General features: G+C 64.3%; 1 protein-coding gene across 1 annotated transcript; it reads right to left on the reverse strand.

Annotated features, from left to right (window-relative positions):
• Window positions 1–1428: 1428 nt before the first annotated feature.
• ANKRD9 (ankyrin repeat domain 9) lies at window positions 1429–4279 on the reverse strand. The gene is made up of 3 exons (XM_080645229.1): window positions 4026–4279; window positions 2998–3069; window positions 1429–2496 (listed from the first exon to the last, which is right to left on the reverse strand). The coding sequence occupies exon 3, from the start codon at window positions 2444–2446 to the stop codon at window positions 1514–1516; it is 933 nt and encodes a 310-aa protein (XP_080501355.1). The 5' UTR covers window positions 2447–2496; window positions 2998–3069; window positions 4026–4279; the 3' UTR covers window positions 1429–1513.
• Between the last annotated feature and the right edge of the window lie 16287 nt (window positions 4280–20566).

Genomic DNA, 20566 nt, shown 5'->3' on the forward strand with positions numbered 1-20566 from the left:
TTCCCCTCCTCACCCCCAGAGCCACAGTGACCTGCTCTGGGCACTTGGCTCCGGGTTCCGTCTCCCCTCAGGAAATGTCCCCTCCCCCACAGCGGCACCCCCGTGTGAGGACTGGGGCCTTGTAGAGGACCCGGGGGCTCCTGATTCCCCCAGTTTTGAGCTGGGAGAGAGGTGAGTATCCTCTCCGCCCCCCACAGGTGTCAAGGTTCAGAGAAGCTACCTAACTGGCTCAGGACACACAGTGGGGGGAGGGGCCCTCACCCCCACCTGGAGCCCAGGATCAGCCACTGGCTCTGCACCCTTACCTCCCCTTCCCACCAGGGCTGTGCACCCCCACCCCACACGTCCCAGGAACTGAGGTCACATACTTTTCAGGGCACGTGGAGTTTGGAGATGGTCCAAAACCCTTTGACAACATGGGGACACAGAAGCCCAGGGTGCAGGGGGTTTGTCCCAGGTCACCCTGAGAGTGGGTGGCAGGTACAGGCCAGAACCAGGCCCCCCAAGCAAGCCTTTCCCGCTACCCAGGCCCGTTCTGTATCCGTCCTATGGCCCACCAGCCAAGGCCTCTTTGGTCCCCAGGCATGCCCCCTCAGGGACGCTGGGGGCAGGGTGGGCGTCCCGCCAGGCTGGTCACCGCATCACGCACACCTTTGGCCCTCAGCTCCTGGCAGGACACCGTGGCCTGCCACTCCCGGGTTGAATTTCGCGGCCCAGCAGAATTCCTGGGGCTGAGACGTATCTGCTGGCAAGTCTGCACCTGGGGAACCTGCCGGCTCCACTGGCTGGACCCGCAGGCTTCCCACTGGGCGATGCAGCCATCACCACGCGTGAGCACCACCTAACACCCCCTGGGGCTGGGCCAGGGACACGGGAGACCCCCTTGGGGGGACTGAGGGCGGGTCAAGGCACAGCTAACCCACCTGAGGCGGCGGAGCTGGGGCCAGGAGCCCAGGCTGGGTGCCTGCTCATCCTCAGGGAGCAAAAAGGGGGCGACAGCACGAGGCCAAGCCTGGGGAGACCAGGTTTGGTGGGGCGGTCACGGTGACACCCAGGGTGGGAGGGGGCAGGTGCCAGAGTGGGATGGGGAGGGTCAGCTTGGGGCGCACCTCCCCCATTCGCACCGCAGCCTTCCTGCCCTCCTTGCCCTCCAGACCCAGCCCCCTGCTGTCAGTCCACAGCCCTGCTCAGCTTAGCGGTCACTCCCAGAGGGATAACCTTCCAGGAGATTCTACAATCTAGATGCAGGTGGAAGGCTGGCCCTCACCTTCCTCAGGCTGGGCAGTGAGCGGAGGTGAAGGCCTGTCTTGGGAGCCACGTGACCCCTCCACCCCGCTTTGCGCAGGGAGGCCACGCACTGAGCCCAGCCAGACTGAGAAAACCTGCCCCCTCCCCGCCCCCCCTGATGGGACAGATGAGGCAGAGTCTCACGTACAGCAACCAATATATGTAAAGTGCTAGCACAACCTCCGAAAATAGTCTTCTCCCAACCCGGTCCCAGGGCGCCCGCGGGCTAGCCCTTGCCCGTGAGGTCCAGTGGCTGCAAGAAGGGCGGCAGTGGCAGCTCATCCAGGGCCTCGGGGAAGCGGCCGGGCGAGATGGCGGCGACCAGCACCTGCATGGCGCGCACGAAGAGCGAGGGCGGCGCCAGGCCCGCCAGCCACTGGAACTTGTCTTCGCCCAGCAGCCGCTGCCAGCGCGGCCGGTCGCCCAGCAGCTCGCAGCGGGCCAGGCGGGCGGCGTCCGCGGGAGCGTACAGCACCAGCAGGTCCAGCAGCAGCAGGCGGCGCTGGCGCGCCTCCCCGGGCGCAGCGGGCGCCCCGTTGGCAGGGGTGGCCCCGGGGTCGTGGCCCAGCTGGCGCAGCAGCAGCTCGAGTGGCGTGAGGCCCCCGCCATCACGCAGGCCGGGCGAGGCTCCGTGGCCGAGCAGCAGGAAGAGGCACTCGGGCCGCGCCAGTTCGCAGGCCACGTGCAGCGACGTGCCACCGCCCTCGACGCGGCCGCAGCCCCGGCGGTCCAGCAGGCGCGCGCGCTCCTCGGCCGGGAAGTCCCGCACGGTGCGCAGGATGCGGCGCAGGATGCCCACGCGGTTGTAGCGCACGGCCAGCGCCACGTGCGGCCCGGGGGCGGCGCAGCAGCGGAAGCCGGCGCTGGGCAGCGCGAGCGCGCGCCGGGGGAAGGTGGCCAGCAGGCAGTGCGCGTAGGCCTGGTGGTCGTGCACCAGCGCGTAGAGCAGCGCCTCGGACGGCGAGTAGGCGGCGGCGAGCCCGCGCTCGTCCCAGTGGAAGGCCTCGCTGGCGCGCATGTCCTCCAGCAGCCACACGGGCAGCAGGTCGCGCACCGCCTGGTAGAAGGCGAAGGAAGACTTGCGGCACTGCTTCTGCGCCCGCAGGCGCGCTGCGCTGGCGCCCTCCGCTCCCCCGGGCCGCTGTGCGTCCCACGGCATGCTGGCAGGGGCAGCGCTGGCCTCACGGCATGGGGTCCGCAGCCAACCACCTACAGGCAGAGGGGACCACGGTGAGGCCCCTGGGCCCGTCCCCACCGCCGGGGGAAACCGGAGGGCCTAAGAGGGGCTCTGATCACCCGTCACGGGGCCAACTCTGTACCCACCTCCAACCTCGGACCGGCCCTTCCAGGCACTCCTCACAGCTCCCTCCCCTTCCAGACCCCGAACCACCTCCCACATCCTTGCTCCAGCTGCGCCTGACCGCCCTCCTGAAATCCCCTCGTTCTCTGGCAACTCTAGGAGACCTGCGCTTCCCTGCCTCTGCCCCGCAGCTCCACGCACCCTCATGACCACAGTGAACCTTACTCCCCCAACCCCAGGTGGGGGGTAGGAAAGCTGGCCCACATCTCAAGTGGAGCCAAATCCTTTCTGTAGCCCAGTCCTTTCTGTAGGACAAATCCCTGTCCTAACCTTGACCCTGTCCTCTGACCCCTGACCCCTAGAGGCTACCCCCAGGCAGGACAGGGGCAGAGCTCTAGACTCAGACCTACCTGGTTCCTGCACGGGATCTCCTAGCAGACGTGGGTCTGTCACTTTGCCTCTCTGAACCTCAGCTCCTTCATCTGTAAGGAAGAGGGGAATGCAGGCCGTGAACCCCAGCAGGGTGAGTTTGGGGGGGGCGGGGATGGGGGCGGGACTCTAGCCGTCCACCCAAACATGATGTTTGCAGGATGTCCACACCCCTGGCTCCTGGGAGGAGGCTGGAGGGTGAAGTCAACTGGGGACTGGGGCGCACCGCACTTCACAGCCTGCAAACTCCGAGCGAGCGAGCGAGCGGTGACCTCTGTTGCTCTCCCAGCCACTAGGTGAAGCAGGTGCTGCCGCCATTCCCAGCAAGGGGCAGGCTAGGCGAGGACCAGTCAGCAAGCCATGGCAGAGCCCGGCCTCCGACCCAGATCTCCTGCCTCCCATTTTGGGCTCTTTCCATACATGGGGGTGTCCCAACCCATGAGGGAGCCCAGCCTGAACCCTGACCTTGCCCTCTGAGCCCCCGGCCTCAACCTGCGCCTCTGACCCCGGCCCAAGGTCCCCACTGCTTTCTCCCAGGGCTAAGTCCTCCAGCAAAAGTCAAAAAGGGCCCGGATAACTAAGTTACAGAGATGGGCACGGTGGGGGTGGCCTGCAGGCCCAGCGCCCTTTTGGGGGGCACTAAGAGTAGACAGCCCCCACGCCTGGGCCTCTGCGCCCCAGGTGGACCCTGTATGGACAGCGTGGGGCGCCGGGCGGGTTACGTAAAGTTGGGCGGCCCCACGTCACCGGGCATTGAGTCACGGCCGCGGCTGGGTGAGTGGGGGGTTGGGCTAAAGAGAGCTGAGTGGCGCGTCCCGGGCCGCTCGCCAGCTCCTCCCGGCGACGCGGCGACCCCGCCGGGGGCGAGACCGGGGTGCTGCGGGCCGGCGGCTGGCGCAGCGAAGGCTGCACCTGCGTGTGCGTGTGCCCAGGGGGCGTGAGGGGGGCGGCGGCCCGGGGAGAGCGCCCGGCGCGGGGGCTGCGAGCCGGGAGAGGGCGGGGGACTCACCGTGGGGGGCGGTGGCCGCGGGCCTGGTTCCCGCCCCCCTGCGGCAGGAGCGCGCGCGCGGTCCCGGCGCGGGGAGGTGCGGAGGCGAAGGTCCCAGGACGGACGGACAGACGGGGAAGCCGCCGCCGCCCGCGCCCGCCGCAGCCGCTCTCCGGGCCCCGCGGTCCGTCCGAACGCTGGGCGGCGGTGCGGGCGCCGGCGGCGGGCGGGCGGCGGGCGGCGGGCGGCGCAGTGCGGCCCCGACCGGGCAGGACCGCGGGGCCGTCCGCCGCCGCCATTGGCCCGCCCTGCCGGCCCCCGCCGCTGCCCATTGGCCGACGCGCTGCACCATTGTTACGTCACCAGTGGAGGGCGGGGCGCCCGGCGGGACCTGCTGAAAAGTTGGGAGAAACTTGAGGGCGCGCGGGGCGGGCGGGGCTTCGGGAAAGCGAGCCGCGGGGAGGGAAGGCTCCGGGTCGCGGGCGACCAGGCTTGGGCGGGCGGCGGGTCCCGCCTGCGGGGCGGCGCACGCGTGGACGCCCCGGGTCCACCGACCGGGACTTTCCTGGTCACCCCACGAGTCGTATCCGAGGTCCCCTTTGCAATGACCCTGTGACCTTGGGGAAGACCATCTGTACGCGGGCGGCGGGGTCAGAAGGCAGGAGCTGTGACCCCTAAGGGCCTTCTGCCGGCTGAGGTAGGGGCCTCGGAGCCCCAGCTCTAGGCGGACTCTCCCAGGGAATGGACGAACGGGTGCAGCAGCAATGTATGAGCACCTACTGTGTGCCATTTTCACATTTGGTAGTGCTGGGAATGATGACCCCAGTTCGCCTGCCAGGAAGTTGGGGCTCACAGAGGGGTGGCCTCCAAATGAGCAGCAGCCAGGGAGCAAGCCAGGGGCTTCCCTGCCTTTCTTCAGACAAGTGTGGTGGATGGGGCCCCAGCCTTCCCACAAGGCGTCCAAGGTTTGGGGCACCGCACAGATCACGCTGAGACCCAACCAGGCGCCCTCACCCAGAGCTCTGCCCCACCTCAGTGCAGTGTGGCCTTGCAGGCCCGCCCATACCTCCTGGGGCCCATGGCGACCAAATGGGCAGGAGCTAGGTCACAGGCGGCAGCGACTCTGGGCTCCCCTTCTGCCTGGCCTCAGCCTTAACCGCCTCCCTCTCCAGCTCCCCTTCCTTCCTTGTCCTGGGTGTCTATGAGTAGGATGGGGTCCGAGGGAATGGCGGTCCTGGGGCTGATATTTGGCCTTTGGGAGCCCCAGGTCCTGGGAGACAGCCTCGGAGCTGGTGGCTCAGGGCTGCAGCCGCCCTGCTGCCTGGGCCCCAAGAAGACAAGGGCTGGAGTGGAGACCTCAGGCGTCTCCATGGCAGCAGGGAATGAGGGTGAAAGGGCATCAGCGGTGGGTGCCAGGCGTGCAACTGACTTCAGGGCAGTTCTCTCTCCGCCCCTCCATGCCGCCTCCGCCCCCTTCCATTTGCCCTCCTTGCTGGGGTTCCCAAAAGCCCCTTTCTTAAAGTCAGATCTGACCCCATTTCTCTACGGCTTAGGACCTTGCCAGGGACGTGGACTTAGCCAGAAAGACCAGGTGGGGAGGGGAAAGGCATTCTGGGAGGGAGAGGGGGGAACCCAGCTGGAGGGAGCAAAGGTCTGGGAGAGGCGGAGGGAGGCTGCAAAGGTCCGACTGGGCGAATCACAGGCCAAGGAGCTCTGAGCACTCCAAGCGGAAAGCGTTTGGAAGTCTGAATTATTTCAGACACAAAAAATAGTGAACCCAGCGGAGTGGCTCAGTGCTTGAGCATCAACCTAGGAACCAGGAGGTCACCGTCGGATTCCCGGTCGGGAGTGCGGGAAGCAGCCGATCACACTGACCAGGGCCAGGGTGGCCTTGATTTTATGTTCTACTAGAGGCTTGGTGCACGAAATTCGTGTGTGTGTGGGGGCGAGGGGGGGTGTCCCTTAGCCCAGCCTGCACCCTATCCAATCTGGGACCCCTCGAGGGATGTCCTACCAGGATCGGGCCTAAACAGGCAGTCAGACATCCCTCTCACAATCCAGGACTGCTGGCTCCCAACTGCTCGCCTGCCTGCCAGCCTGATCACCCCCTAACCACTCCCCTGCCAGCCTGATTGATGCCTAACAGCTCCCCTGCCAGCCTGTTTGCCCCTAACTGCCCTTCCCTGCAGTCCTGGTCACCCCTAACTGCCCTCCCCTGCAGGCCTGGGTTCCGCCCCCTCCCAACTGCCCTTCCCTGCAGGCCCGGTTGCCCCCAACTTCCCTCCTCTGCCAGGCTGGTCACCCCTAACTGCCCTCCCTTGCAGGCCTGGTCCCTCCCAACTGCCCTCCCCTGCTGGCCATCTTGTGGTGGCCATCTTGTGTCCACATGGGGGCAGCCATCTTTGACCACACGGGGGCAGCCATATTGTGTGTTGGAGTGACGGTCAATTTGCATATTACTCTCTTATTAGATAGGATTACTGTTTCGTAGTTAAACCTTTGAAGAGAATACAGGTGGCTACCACGGAGGTAGGGTCATGCTGTGTTTTGTTTTTGTTTTGATAATAGCTTATTGATTTTTAGAGAGAGATGAAAGGATCGGGAGAGAAACATCGATTTGAGAACTTAGTAACACCAATCAGCTGCCTCCTGTACACCCCCTACGGGGGATCAAGCCCGCAGCTGGGCATGTGCCCTTGACTGGAATCATACCAGCCACTCCTGGTGCAGGAGACGCCACCCAACCAGCTGAGCGACTGGCCAAGGCCTGTGCTGTGCTTCTCCTAATGGAAACGGGGAGCCAGCTGGGGGCCATCTTAAAGGGACTGCACCTTCCCAGGTGGGATTCTGGTCCCTCAGCAGCAGGGCTTTTTGGAGGGGACTGTGTGTGAGCCTGGAGCCTTGGCACCATCTCCCTCACCAGCCTGAGGCTGCCCTCCTGCCCCCCAGGGAGACAGTCTCCATGGCACCTCTGGGTTTCTTGTAGGGTCCCTGAACCCCACTGGGCCTGAGGACTCAGACCGTCTCATTAAAGGAGCTGGTAATTTGTTTTATTTTTTAAATATATATTTTATTGATTTCAGAGAGGAAGGGAGAGGGAGACAGAGATGGAAACATCAGTGATGAGAGAGAATCATTGATTGGCTGCCCCCTGCACGTCCCACACTGGGGATCGGGCCCACAACCTGGGCATGTGCCCCAACCAGGAATTAAACCATGACCTCTTGGTTCATAGGTCAACGTTCAACCACTGAGCTATGCCGGCTGGGCAAAATTCTCTTTTTAAAAATGTCCTAACTCATTAGAGTATCTACCTGGAGCAGCCCCCGTCCTCCCAGCAGGAGGTAATGTCCTCTTCCTGCTCAGCAGGTCCAGGTTTACGAGGGAAATGGCATGGCTGCCGCGGGACATGCACCTACAGGTGTTATGCAGCCACCGTCACAGGTCGGAGAGCCGGCGCTTCTGGTCTGTCGGGTGCAGGTGAGAATGGCGCCTGCCCCAGAGAGCCGCCCACCTGAGGAATTCTCTAGGGACTCGCTGTGCCGCACAGGGCTGGCCTCCATGCCTGAGCTGCTGGGATTCCTTTTTAAATATTTCAACATGAAAACATTAAAAAGCATCCATGTCCTATATAATAAAAGGCTAATATGCAAATCGACCAGACCACAGAACGACTGGTCGCTATGACGTGCACTGACCACCAGGGGGCAGACGATCAAGCAGGAGCTGCCTCCTGATAGTCAGTGTGCTCCCACAGGGGGACCGCCGCTCAGTCACAAGCCAGGCTCACAGCTGGCAAGCGCAGTGGCGGTGGCGGGAGCCTCTCCCCCTTCTGGAACAGCGCTAAGGGAGCGGGCCTAAACCAGTGGCCGGTAAACCGCGGCTCGCGAGCCACATGCTGCTCTTTGGCCCCTTGCGTGTGGCTCTTCCACAAAATACCACGGCCTGGGCGAGTCTATTTTGAAGAAGTGGCATTAGAAGAAGGTTAAGTTTAAAAAATTTGGCTCTCCAAAGAAATTTCAATCGTTGTCCTGTTGATATTTGGCTCTGTGGACTGATGAGTTTGCCGACCACTGGCCTAAACCACCAGCTGGACATCCCCTGAGGGCTCCGGACTGCGAGAGGGCGCAGGCCAGGCTGAGAGACACCCCCCCAAGTGCATGAATTTCGTGTACCGGGCCTCTAGTTGTCTTATAAATGCTGGAAGCCACCCACTAGCCTGTTGGGGGGAGAGTCGGCAAGAGGAGGGAGGGTCCCTGGGTGTTTTTATTCTGTACCTTCTAGTCATTTGCATCGTTCACGAGGGACACATATTCACATATTTGTGTACTAAAGGAGGGTTTTTAAAGAGGCAGGTCCCATTGGCAAAATGCTGCCTCACGGTCATTGCTTCGCTGGCTTGCCCGATGAGGTAGGTCAGATTGTCAGCTCACTTCACAGGCAGGGAAACTGAGGCTCGGAGAAGAGGTGGAACCTATAAGCTTCGCCCGTCTGAGGGAAGGCTTTGGTGCCGGGAGTCCCTGAGCCCCTGGAGTTGCAGACCACTTTGTGCAAGCTGGTGAGGTCCGAGGTCCCTCCCCTCACGTCACCGCCACTCAGGATGGGGGTCAGCTGCAGGTGGGGTGGGTCCCTCCATCCCTGACAGGGGAGTCAGGGTCAGCCAGCACTCCGAGCAGCCTAATTTACTCAACAAACTGGCCCCTGAGCCTGCTCTGAGGACCGGGGTGAGTGGGCAGGAAAGGAGGCACCTGCACCCCTCAAATGGAGTCTAGAAGGCTCTATGTCCAAACGCCCTGACCCACCTGTCACTGCTCCATCCCCCTCCCAGGCCCGGGCTGCCCTCGACTTCCCCCCCTTCCCCCCACCCACCCCCCCCAGCCTGAGAGGTCCTGGCAAAACCCATCCGCTTGGCCCTTCCTCTGCTCATCCCTGCTGCCTGCCCCCCCCCTTCACTACACCCCACCCGGCCCCAAGGCCAGACCCTCCACATTCACTGGGGACCCGGCAGTGTCCGTGCTCCTGAGGGTTCCTCCTGGGTCAGCCCCAGAGGGGGCCCACCTGTCCCTACAGGAGAACAGGTGCCCATAAAAGCTGCGGCTAAGTGGGGGGGTTATCAGGCTGAGGAGGCAGGAGCAGGCGCCGGCAGGCCTGTCAGCCTGGGCGTGGGGGTGGTGCTGGAGCCAGGGGTGCCCTGGGCAGGGCAGGGAACCCATGATTCATGCTGGCTGTGTCAGAGGCCCACTGCCGGGTGTCTGAACACCAGGGGACACTGGGAGGGGGTGCTCAGCGGTGACCCAGCCCAGGACCTGTCCCCACCCCCTCCCCGGCCCAGGACCTGTCCCCTCCCCCCTTCCCGGCCCAGGACCTGTCCCCTCCCCCCTCCCCGGCCCAGGACCTGTCCCCACCCCCTCCCCGGCCCAGGACCTGTCCCCACCCCCTCCCCGGCCCAGGACCTGTCCCCTCCCCCCTCCCCGGCCCAGGACCTGTCCCCTCCCCCCTCCCCGGCCCAGGACCTGTCCCCTCCCCCCTCCCCGGCCCAGGACCTGTCCCCACCCCCTCCCCGGCCCAGGACCTGTCCCCTCCCCCCTCCCCGGCCCAGGACCTGTCCCCTCCCCCCTCCCCGGCCCAGGACCTGTCCCCACCCCCTCCCCGGCCCAGGACCTGTCCCCTCCCCCCTCCCCGGCCCAGGACCTGTCCCCACCCCCTCCCCGGCCCAGGACCTGTCCCCACCCCCTCCCCGGCCCAGGACCTGTCCCCTCCCCCCTCCCCGGCCCAGGACCTGTCCCCTCCCCCCTCCCCGGCCCAGGACCTGTCCCCTCCCCCCTCCCCGGCCCAGGACCTGTCCCCACCCCCTCCCCGGCCCAGGACCTGTCCCCTCCCCCCTCCCCGGCCCAGGACCTGTCCCCACCCCCTCCCCGGCCCAGGACCTGTCCCCTCCCACCTCTCCAGCCCAGGACCTGTCCCCTCCCCCCTCCCAGGCCCAGACCTGTCCCCACCCCCTCCCCGGCCCAGGACCTGTCCCCATGCCCCTCCCCGGCCCAGGAACCTGCTGGACACAGACCATCCTCCTGGGGTGGAAGCCAGCTCGGCCCCCCGGGGCCTTGGTGGCAGGAGGGGAGTTGGCAGCCGCAGGGACTCCGCCTTCCCAAGGCCCTGAGCCAGCGGCTGGATCCCTGCGTCCAGGACCCCCTCTCGGGTGGCAGGAGGGAAACTGGTTCCGGGGGCGGAATTCCTCGGCAAGGGCCAGAGCAGGTGTGGGGATGGGAGGCTCCAGGGCTTGGAGGTGAGGAGCCCCTTTATCGGACCCCGCGTGAGCCAGGGTGGGGTCGGCCTCAGTTTCCCCAGGCGCAGGAGTCCAGTCCCGCCCCCACCCGCTCCCGCCGCCCAGCGCGGGCCGACACCGCCCCCTGGCGGCCGCGCGCGTCCTCGCACCCTCGGCCAGTCGCGGGCCGCGACGCCCAGGGCCTGGAGGGCTGGGGACGTCTAAGCACCCTGGCCCGGTGCCGGGGTCCACCGGCTTGGTCTGCGCCGGAACACGCTACCCAGCTCGCCACTCCCCAGGGGGCCCCTCGCCACGCCCTCTCTCCCCGGAAATAGCCATCACCCTGACCCCCAGACCTGCGGCCACTCAGGGCGTCCCTGGGGCTGCGCGCACCCCTCACCCCCCTTGGGTACCCGACCCTGCCTTTCCATCAGCCAATCAGAAGTCCCGGGCGCGGGGAGGGGGAGGGGCGGGAAGCCCGGGATTTCCTGCTCCCACACCTCCCCTGCCCCGTGACCCCTCCCCCGCCCCCCCTCCTGTGATCCCTCGGGAAGTCCTCTGGCCCCCGCAGGGCACAGAGTGGGGAGGGGGAGCTTCAGTTTCAGGGAGACAGCTAAAAGGCCCGCCCCCCCCCCGCCCCCGCTGGTGCCCCCAGCCCTCTGCACAGCCCCACCTTCCCCGGGAACAGGCCTTCGCACTGAATGTTCCTCTGCCTGGAATGCCACCCACCCGGCCCGGCCTAAGGGCCCCACCCAGGGGCTCCCCACCTGCCACGCCTCTCCAGGTGCGTGTTTGTGAGGCTCCTGAGTGCTGGCCAGGCTGGGGGCGGGGGGGGGGGGGGGGGGCGCCACATCTCGGCCTATTTCACAGATGCAGACCTAAGTCTAAGCGGGCTAAGGGCTGGCCACAGGCACCCGTGGGAACCTAGCCTTCCGTAGTGACCCGCTGCTGCACCGCCCCCAGTGTCCCTGCGCCCCAAGTCTGTCCTCTGCTCCCACTTCAGGCACCACCTCCCACCTACCCCCAAGCACATGCCCTGTGGAGCCGCTGAGGAGGCACTGCTGTCTGTATGGGGGTCAGGGCGCCCTGGGGAGCCGTACCGCACTCCGCCACCCCTTGTCCAGTGGGGAGCTGAGGCCCCGGAGGTGACCCAAGGCCCTGCCAGGCGTCACTGGAGTCCTAAGCTCCTCTGAGGCCCACTGGAGGGAGCACTGGACCCCGGAGCAGACAGGCAGGCCTGAGGGGGGGGGGGCGGCCTTGTTGGCTCCCAGGAGGATTGGACGGGAAGGGGAGGCGGCTGGGGGCTGCAGTTAGGCCAGTGCACCCCCGGAGAGGAGTGAGACGCCCACAAGTGTGTCTGCTGGCTGCCGCTGTGTAAGGAGGAGGCTTGGAACGGCAGTGATGGCTTACTTCCCGCTGTTCTCTGGGCTGAGTGGACAGCTTGCTTTGAGGGGCAGAGCAGTGGAGCAGTATACCCCCCCCCCCCCCCCCGTGACTGGGGGCCAGCTGGGGGCAGCGGCCCAGGGGCGCTCACCTCGTGGCTGCCTTCGATGCCAGCCGTCAGCGGGGAGCTCAGCGGCTGTCATCCCCGCTACGCGGCCCCTCCACAGGCTGACTTGGCCTTCCTCCCAGCCTGGCAGCCAGGTTCCACGGAGAGCAAGCCCCAATCTGCACAGACGAATCAAACCTCCGCTTCTATGACATTTGATAATTTAAAAAATATTCTTATTGATTTCAGAGAGGGAGGAAGAGACAGAAACATCGACAATGAGAGAGGACCATGGATCGGCCGCCTCCTGCGTGCCCCACACTGTGAATGGAGCCTGCAAGCCGGGCCTGTGCCCTGACCGGGACTCACCCCGTGACGTCCTGGTTCATATCATAGGCTGACACTCAACCAGCCAGCCACGCCGGCTGGGCCACTTGCTGATTGTTTAGTCACCAGAACAAGGCACATGGCCACGCCCAGAGTCAGTGCGGAAGCACAGACTACCAGGGAGCATGGTTCGCTGGGGACCCCCACGTTCCAGCTTCCACAGTGGGAAAGGAGTGAGGGGGGGGGGCATAGCAACCAAGGAAGTTTCCTGAAGGAGGAAGGACTTGGCCAAAGATGGGCTGGGAACCCCGTCCCCCTCCTGACCCTCATCCCACCAAGGTTGCCGGGTAACCAACCACCACCAAGGACATAAACTGGGGCGACGTCTGATTGGAGGGAAGTGCTCTGTGGACAGGAAAGCGGGGGGGGGGGGGGGGGGCGGTCAAAGGCTGTACGACTTTGGAAAGCAGTTTGATGGTCTCTCTTTTTTATTTTATTTTAGTTTTTTAAATTGATTTCGGAGAGGAGGAAAGAGAGAGAGAGAAACATCAATGATGAGAGAGAACCATTGATTAGCTGCCTCCTGCACACGCCACACTGGGGACCGAGCCTGCAACCCTGGCATGTGCCCTGACCGGGAATGGAACCCTGACCTCCTGGTTCATGGGTCGGCGCTCACCCACTGAGCCAGGCCTGCCGCGATGCTGCGTGAAGGAAGCCACAGGCCTGCCGCCACCCGGGGGCACTGCACCCGCGACCCGTGTGGGAGGCGACTCGGCTGTGTCCTCATCACAGGGAAACTTTTCTTAAAAAGAAAGAAACCAAACGCAAATGACTCCAGTGTGCCTGCCCCCATTTGCAGGACGCGTACCGAGGGAGGACAGGCACAGGTGCGGGGCGGCGGGGGCAGGGCGTCCCGCACCCTGGAAAGCTGCTAAAGGCGTGGCACTGTGCCCTCCACCGGGAACTTCATGGTATACAAACCAGACCCCGTGGAGCCTCGGGAAAGCAGGGAACACGGGCCAGCCCTGAGCCTCCCAGCTCTCAGCCCCAGCCCTTGGGGCCGGGGTAGTGTTGGGGGGCCCCTCAAGTCAGGGGCCCCAGCCGGATGATGGGAGGTGCCTTGTGAGTTGTTTATAGAAGCTGTGAGGGGGAGGCATGTTTTTGGTTATTTTGGTTATTTTGTTTTTGGTATAGCAAAGGTGGAAATTTATTGAACAAGTACAGACTCCCACGTGGGGAGGGGGAAGAGTCCCCGAGGCAAGTTTTGAATGACATAAGCTCCAAACTCCAAGTTCAACTCCCAAGTCAGAACTCTCCCAAACTGGGGGAATAACAATCTGGGGCCCAGGGGAGGCCCCCCAGCTGCAAGGGAAGCAGGCAATTAGCAGGAGGCGATTAGGGGCCTGCTCTGCGGGGGCGGGGGGGGGGGGGTCTGGCCCTAGGGAGGTTCCCTGGGGGCAGTAGAGCGTGCGCCTGGCAGGGGCAGGGAGCGGGCACACACCGTGCCCCCACCCACGCACCCTCTCCCGCGCCCCGTGGGGACAGGGCTGCGCTGACCTGAGCCTGGAACAGAGGCCAGAGGCGCCCACAGAGCCCTGAGCTCACAGGCTCCCTGAGGAGGGCCCCAGCCGCCCCGAAGGCCAGGTCAGGAAAGCTCCCTGACCGATGAGGGCAAGCTCCTGGGTCCCCCCCCACACCCCACTCCAACCGACTCCCCAAGCTCCAAGGCCCAGGAGCCTCGTTAGGAGAAGGTGCTGCAGATCTCAGCCCAGGGGGTGGGGGCAGGACCATTCCCCCAACACCCCTCCACCCCTCAGTATCCTCAAGCTTGGGGTTCCCAGGCCTTGACCTTCAGCTCAGACCTTGACCTTCCCCTCAGGCCCCTCCCTGCAGCAGACCCCTCAGACCAAGCAGGGGCTTTATTTTTATTTATTTTTTTGGTCGCCTCCTGCACGCACCCCAACCAGGGCCTGGGCGGGGAGGAGCCTGCAACCAAGGTACATGCCCTTGACCAGAATTGAACTCAGGACCCTTCAGTCTGCAGGCCAACGCTCTATCCACTGAGCCAAACTGGCCAGGGCAGGCGGGGGGGGGGGGGCGGGGGGGGAGGTGCATTATTAAACCTGCAGGTGCCCAGGCCCCACGGAGCCTTCCCCACCAGTGAGTGGACGGGCATGGACAGCTGACAGAGGAGAGCCGTCCATAACTGACCAGCGAGTTATCAGGGGGGGCCGGGCCAGCAGAGCCAGCAGACACCTCCCTGGGATTTGGGCCCAAACCAGACCCAGAGGGCCGGTGGGGCCGAGGGCCTTAGGGTTGGGGGGCTGGCCTTCGCCTCCACTGGACCCAGCTCCTCCGTCGGACCAGCGGCCAGTGGGGCCTTTCACCCCGTTGGACACCCCTCAACCAACCTTGCTGCTTGGTTACGTCACCCGGTGGCTCCGGTGGCCCCAGGCACACATGTCTGTGAGCAGTGATGTGTGACTGCATGGCCCCAACCTTGAAGTGAACTCGCCACCATCCAATGATGCTCCCCTCTGCATTTTTTAAATATGTTTTTATTGATGTCAGAGAGGAAGGGAGAGAGAAACATCAGTGAGCAGAGAGAGTCATGGACCGGCTGCCTCCTGCACGCCCCACACAGGGGATCGAGCCTGCAACCTGGGCATGTGCCCTGACCGGAAATGGAACCTTGACCTCCAGGTTCATAGGTTGACACTCAACCACTGAGCCACGCTGGCCCAGCAAGATGGTAGATTTTATGTTATGTGTATTCTTATATATTTTTATTTATTTCAGAGAGGAAGGGAGAGGGAGAGAGATAGAAACATCAATGATGAGAAAGAATCATTGATCGGCTGCCTCCTGCACACCCCACTGGGATCGAGCCCACAACCCAGGCGTGTGCCCTGACCGGGAATTGAACCCTGACCTCCTGGTCCACGGTGGATGCTCAGCCACTGAGCCACACTGACCAGGCCAGATGCTGCTCCCCGTGACCCACTGAGACGCCTCGTGGCAGGAGTGGGACCCACTCGGTGGCCTCACGGAGGCTCCTGGTCCAGGAGCTGGGCCTGGAGAGTGGGTCCCCCTGAGCCTGCTTCTCAGCGAGGAGTGAGTGTGGGTGCCTGTGGGGCAGGGCAGGAGCTGCAGTGTAGACACGGGTCGGCTTCCAGAGGCCAGCTCTGGCATTTGGGGCGGGAGGTGGGGGATCGGGGTGAAGGCCTGAAGCCTAATGTGTGTGGCTCAAGCACCCCCATGTTCAAGGACAGAGCACAGCCCCCACTGGGCTTTTCGGGGAAGCGAGGGGCTCTGTGCTGGCTGCAGGTCCCGTCATCACTGGCCTCCGTGAAGAGGAAGCGGTGGTGGGAAAGCTGTGTCCCATCTGCCTTTGGGGGACAAGGCTCACTGTACGTGGTGACATGCCTCCTGGTGACACTGGACGGAAGGATGGGCCCTGGGACAGGCCAGCAAGGGTGTCGCTTGTGGCTGCCTCCCAAGCCCCTGGGCCCCAGGTTGGCAACGTGACCGCCAGCCCCTCGCCCGAGTCCTGCTCATCTGCGTGGGGCGGGCAGGGCGCAGGTGCCCGCTGCCACGCGACAGAAGGTAGCCGGAAGCCCCGAGAGGCCGGGGGTGCGAAGGAAAGGCGGAGAGTGGGGAAGGGCCTGGCGGGGACGGGGCTTGACCCAGGTTCCAGCTGCGAGCTGTGTGCCCTGGACCAGCCCGCCCCCCTCTGAGCTCCTGTCTGTCTGTGAACTGAGGCTGCAGGGACTGTCCCCAAGGCCTCCCTGCCCTGACGTCCTGTGCACCTGCAGCCGGGAGTCCAGGGGGGCTGCGTGCAAGGATAGACACCGCTCCTCTCGCCCCGGCCCGTTCGGCTCAGTGGATGGAGCGTCGGCCAGCGGACCAAAGGGTCCCAGGTTCGGTTCCGGTCAAGGGCACACACCTTGGTTGCAGGTTCCTCCCCGGCCCTGGGCCCTGGTCGGGGCTCGTGCAGGAGGTCACCAATTGATGTGTTTCTTGCACATCGATGATTCTCTCTGTCTCTCCCCCTCTGTGTCTCTGCCTCTCTCCTTAGAAGTCAATGGAAAGGGTGAGGATTAACAAAAAAGGAAAACCGTTCCTCCCCAAACTCCCCTGGTCCACGCCGACAGGCCCCCAGAGCACGGACAGAGCTTGGATCTTCCACCTCCAGCCGATCGAAGCCTGGAATGTACCCGGGAAGGAGCGAAGAGTGACCGTCAGTCCTGAAGACATGCGGGGGGCGGGGAGGGTCACTGGGGAACCCCTGGGTCCTCCTGAGACGGGAGGGAGCTGAGGGACAGACGTCTCTGATAGGGTCACCGAGGTGCCAGGGACAGAGGACCAACCCTGGGGATGGGTCGGGGGAGGGACTGGGGGGCTGGCGAAGAGGGACGGGGAGGGAGGGGCGTCACCGCTGGAGCTGACATGCTCTGGGGGGGCGGGGGAGGGAGTGGATGGCGCGTGGCCACTCCTCTCAAGACCTTCTATGGTTTCTTTTGTTTGTTTTGTTTTCTATTTTATTTTGTTTTGTTGTTTTTTCATCTGTTTGTTTTTATTCTTTTCCTGTGGGTTTCTGTTCCTAACGCTGCCCCACGCGTCCCTGTGATGACAAATGTCAGAGTTCTGGAGAAGCCCAAGCAATGACACCTCGTCTGGCTCTCGCCCCGCGGAGTGTCGGGGAGCAGGGCCGGCTGGGGTGACTGTTCCGTGGGTGGCAGGAAGGGCCTGGGGAACTGCGGGGGTCTGGCAGAGACCTAGGCCTGGGGGGCCGGCGAGCAAGGAGTGTGTGACCACCGGGTGGGGCCCGGCAGCCAGGCACTTGGAGAGGCTGCTCCTCCCTCCTCCTGCCCCTCGGCCCCCCTCCCCCACCCCCCGCGGCCCCACCGTCAGAGCAGACGCCCAGGCTGAGCGGCGGGAGCGCCCACACTCACCGTGGACCGGGAGGGGGTCTCGGCCGAATCTGCACCAGCTCCAGCCACCTGCCCCCCCAGGGCCTGCGGGGCCCCTTCCAGGTCTGGGAGTGGAGGCTGGAGCCCAAACCCCGCCCCACCGTCGACCTGGTTTTGTAGAAGGTTCCAGATGTTTGACCGCCAGCCTCCAACCCCACCTCTTTGAAATTCTGGGCACCACATTCCGGGGCCTGGACGGGGCGGGCGGAGGGGCTGGGGGCAGGCGGGGTGCCGGGCAGGCCCCCACAGGTTGGCGCTTCGCCAGGGTTCTCTGTCCCCTCTGCAGTCAAAGGGGGTCACTCCCATTCACAGACTGGAGACCGAAGCCCTGTGGGGGGAGGGGGAGAGACCTGTGTGACGCCAGGGCTTGGCGGGTGTCCTGCTTGGCACACACAGACAGGCCCCAGGGCAGGGCTGTGCCAGGGGCCCAACTGGCCAGGCCCGCCCCTGGGGGCTCAGAGCCCCTCCCCTTGGCCTGGCTTCCACCACAATCTGGGGCTCACCCGGGCTCTGCGGGTCCAGGATCCCATTGGGAACCCCCCCTGCTCCTCCTAAAGCCTCCAGCGCCGAGGGCGGGGCCCGCCTTGGCCTGGGGTGGGGCGGGCGCTGGGCCAGCCCTCGTGTCCTCTGTCCTCGGCCCTGCAGGTCCCGAGGCCGCCCAGGGTGTGGGGCCCCTGGCCCAGCTCCTCACTGCGGAGGCCGAGGCGGGCGGGTGGGAAGGTCTGTCCATCAGCCACTGAGTGGGGGCGCTGGGGCCACGAGCAAACTGGGCGGCGGGGGGTCCCAGGCCCCACGGTGGGTCGTGGGTCACCAGGGTCCTGCTGCCCCGACAGACGCTTGGTGCCCCAGGGAAGGCAGTCCTGTCGGAGATGGCGGGTGGGTGAGCTCTGTGCCCCCTCACCCTCCAGGACAAGGTGCAGCGCCAGGGCAGATGGCAGGACCCCCTCACCAGGGTGGGAAGGTGCCAGGTTCCAGAGGAGGAGCCCCAAGACTCTGGACGATGCCCCATCCCGCCAGCCTCTGGGGGGTGGGTGGGGGGGTAAGGGCCTGGGGCAGAGTGAAGGCGGCTGAGCCCCAGGACGGGGAACAAGGTCACAGGCCCCAGCAGCCCATCCAGGGACGTTCTTGGTCCTGGGTCCCTGTTCTGGGCTTCTGGAACCTGGGGACCCAAGAACTGGGTTTCGAGGTGCTGGGTCCTTGTGTCTGTGCTCCGCAGCCGCTCAGAGACCTGGGAGCAGCCTGCAGAACCCCCCGCCCCACCCCCCCCCGCCCGCAAGACCAGACAGCCCCTCCCCTCCATCACGAGAGCCTGAGGCCCTTGGGCGGGGTCCTCCTTCCACGGATCTGGCTGCCCCCCCCCAGTCCCCTCCAGGCTCGGACTGCTGGCTCCTGCGCGGAACGCCCCTGGGGGAGTTCCTCTTGGTTCTAGGCCCCCTTCCTGGGAGAAACGGAGGCCAGGGGGGTTCAGGGTCCCCCAGGCCCCTAAGGGCCCGCAGACTTTCCAGACGCACCGTGGAGGCTGTGCTTCAGGGGTCCCCCACTTATTCTCAGCTGCGAGCTGTGAAGGGAGGCTGCCAGGCCTGGCGTCTGGGGAGCGGGAGGGGAATTGGCAGGGGTCCCAGCAGGAGGCCCGGCCGGGGAGACCAGCGCCCCCTCCTCAGCAACCCCAGATTCTCCCAGCAGGCGAGTCCCCCCTCCCCCCGGCCCTCCCAACATCTGCCCAGCACACCCCCTGGTTACAGGGAGGAGGGGCCGGACCCAGGGCCAGGCCTCTGAGGAAGGCTGTCCCAGGAGGGCCTGCACAGGGGTGCGCCCGTGTGTGTGTGTGTGTGTGTGTGTGTGTGTGTGTGTGTGTGTGTTCAGTGCGTGTACAGTGCGTGTGGATTGAGTGTGCTGAGTGATGCCTACACAGGGGCGTGTGTGTGTGTGTGTGCACGTGTAGAGTGCATGTGGGTTGAGTGTGCTGAGTGATGCCTGCACAGGGGCGTGTGTGTGTGTGTGCGTGTACAGTGCGTGTACAGTGTGTGGGGGTTGAGTGTGCTGAGTGATGCCTGCACAGGGGCGTGTGTGTGTGTGCGTGTACAGTGCGTGTACAGTGTGTGGGGGTTGAGTGTGCTGAGTGATGCCTGCACAGGGGCGTGTGTGTGTGTGTGTGTGTGTGTGCGTGTCCAGTACGTGTACAGTGTGTGGGTTGAGTGTGCTGAGTGATGACTGCACAGGGGCGTGTGTGATGTGGGAGGGTGTGGGCTGGGACTGTTTCTCTGGGTGACGAATCCTCTCTCACACAGGCTCCGGATTGGGATATCCAGGGCAGACTTCCTGTCCCATCCCCCTGCCCTCCGTCAGCTTGTCTGAAATTTCTCCATTTGAGCATCTGGGCAGAGCCACGCATCCCCGGGACGGAGGGGCCACGCCCGCACAGACCCTGCCACTACAGCTTTGCCTCCGAGTGGCAGCTCCTCGCCTGGGAGGCGGCTGAGTTGCCGCCCCCCTCCCAGGGTTCAGTCCAGCCCGGGCGCGGCCTGGCCCTGTTTCACCCGCTGCACAGGGAGGAACGGGGTCGTTCAGGCCCCGCGTCCTCTCCGAAGGTTTCCTTGTCTGGGGTGGGTTTGTTTGCTGGTTTCCGAGTAACGGGTTCCTTCTGCTCCTCTTCCTTTCTTTTCTTTCCTTGTTTTTTTTGCTTTCAGTCTTCACCGGAGGATATGTTTTTCCAATGATTGGGGGGCAGGGGAGAGAAACCCTGTGAGAGAGAAGCATCGATCAGGGATCAAACCTGCAATCTGGGTACGTGCCCTGACCAGGAATCAAACCCGTGACCCTTCTTTGCAGGGATGACCCTCAACCCACTGAGCCACACAAGCCAGGGCTGTTGAGCCTGGCAGGGCCTGCGTCTGGTCGGCTTATCTTAAACTGTGACCGGGTGCCAAAGGAGCCATCAGAGGCCCCTGCTGGAGGGGGGACGGAGGAGCTCCGGGCCAGCCCCTCTGTACCAGCTCCTCCTTCTCACATGGCTCACAGAATCACACCCATTCTAGAGGTGACAAAACTGAGGCTGTCCGTGTGAAACCCACTCGGGGCCCATTTACTTTCATACATCTGAGGCTCCTTGACGGCCTCGCTCCTTCCTCCATGAAAAACATGAAAATTCTACTTTATGGCTGCATTGGTTTAAAGAGGAATGTATCGCCTGGCCGGTGTGGCTCAGTGGTTGAGCGCCGACCTTTGAACCAGGAGGTTCGATTCCCAGTCAGGGCACATGCCCAGGTTGCAGGCTCGATCCCCAGTGGGGGGCATGCAGGAGGCAGCCGATCCATGGTTCCCTCTCATCGTTGATGTTCCTACCCTCTCTCCCTCTCTGAAACCAATAAAAGTATTTTTTAAAGAGGAATATATCAATCACGTATATTAACATATTTTCTTCACCCTGACAGCTCTTTTTGTCTTTTTTATTTGATTTGATTTCTTTTTCTTCCTGTGTCCATGATCCTTCAGTGCTCGGCCGACACTT

The sequence above is a fragment of the Plecotus auritus genome, assembly GCF_963455305.1.
Source record: "Plecotus auritus genome assembly, chromosome: 1".
NCBI lineage: Eukaryota > Metazoa > Chordata > Mammalia > Chiroptera > Vespertilionidae > Plecotus > Plecotus auritus.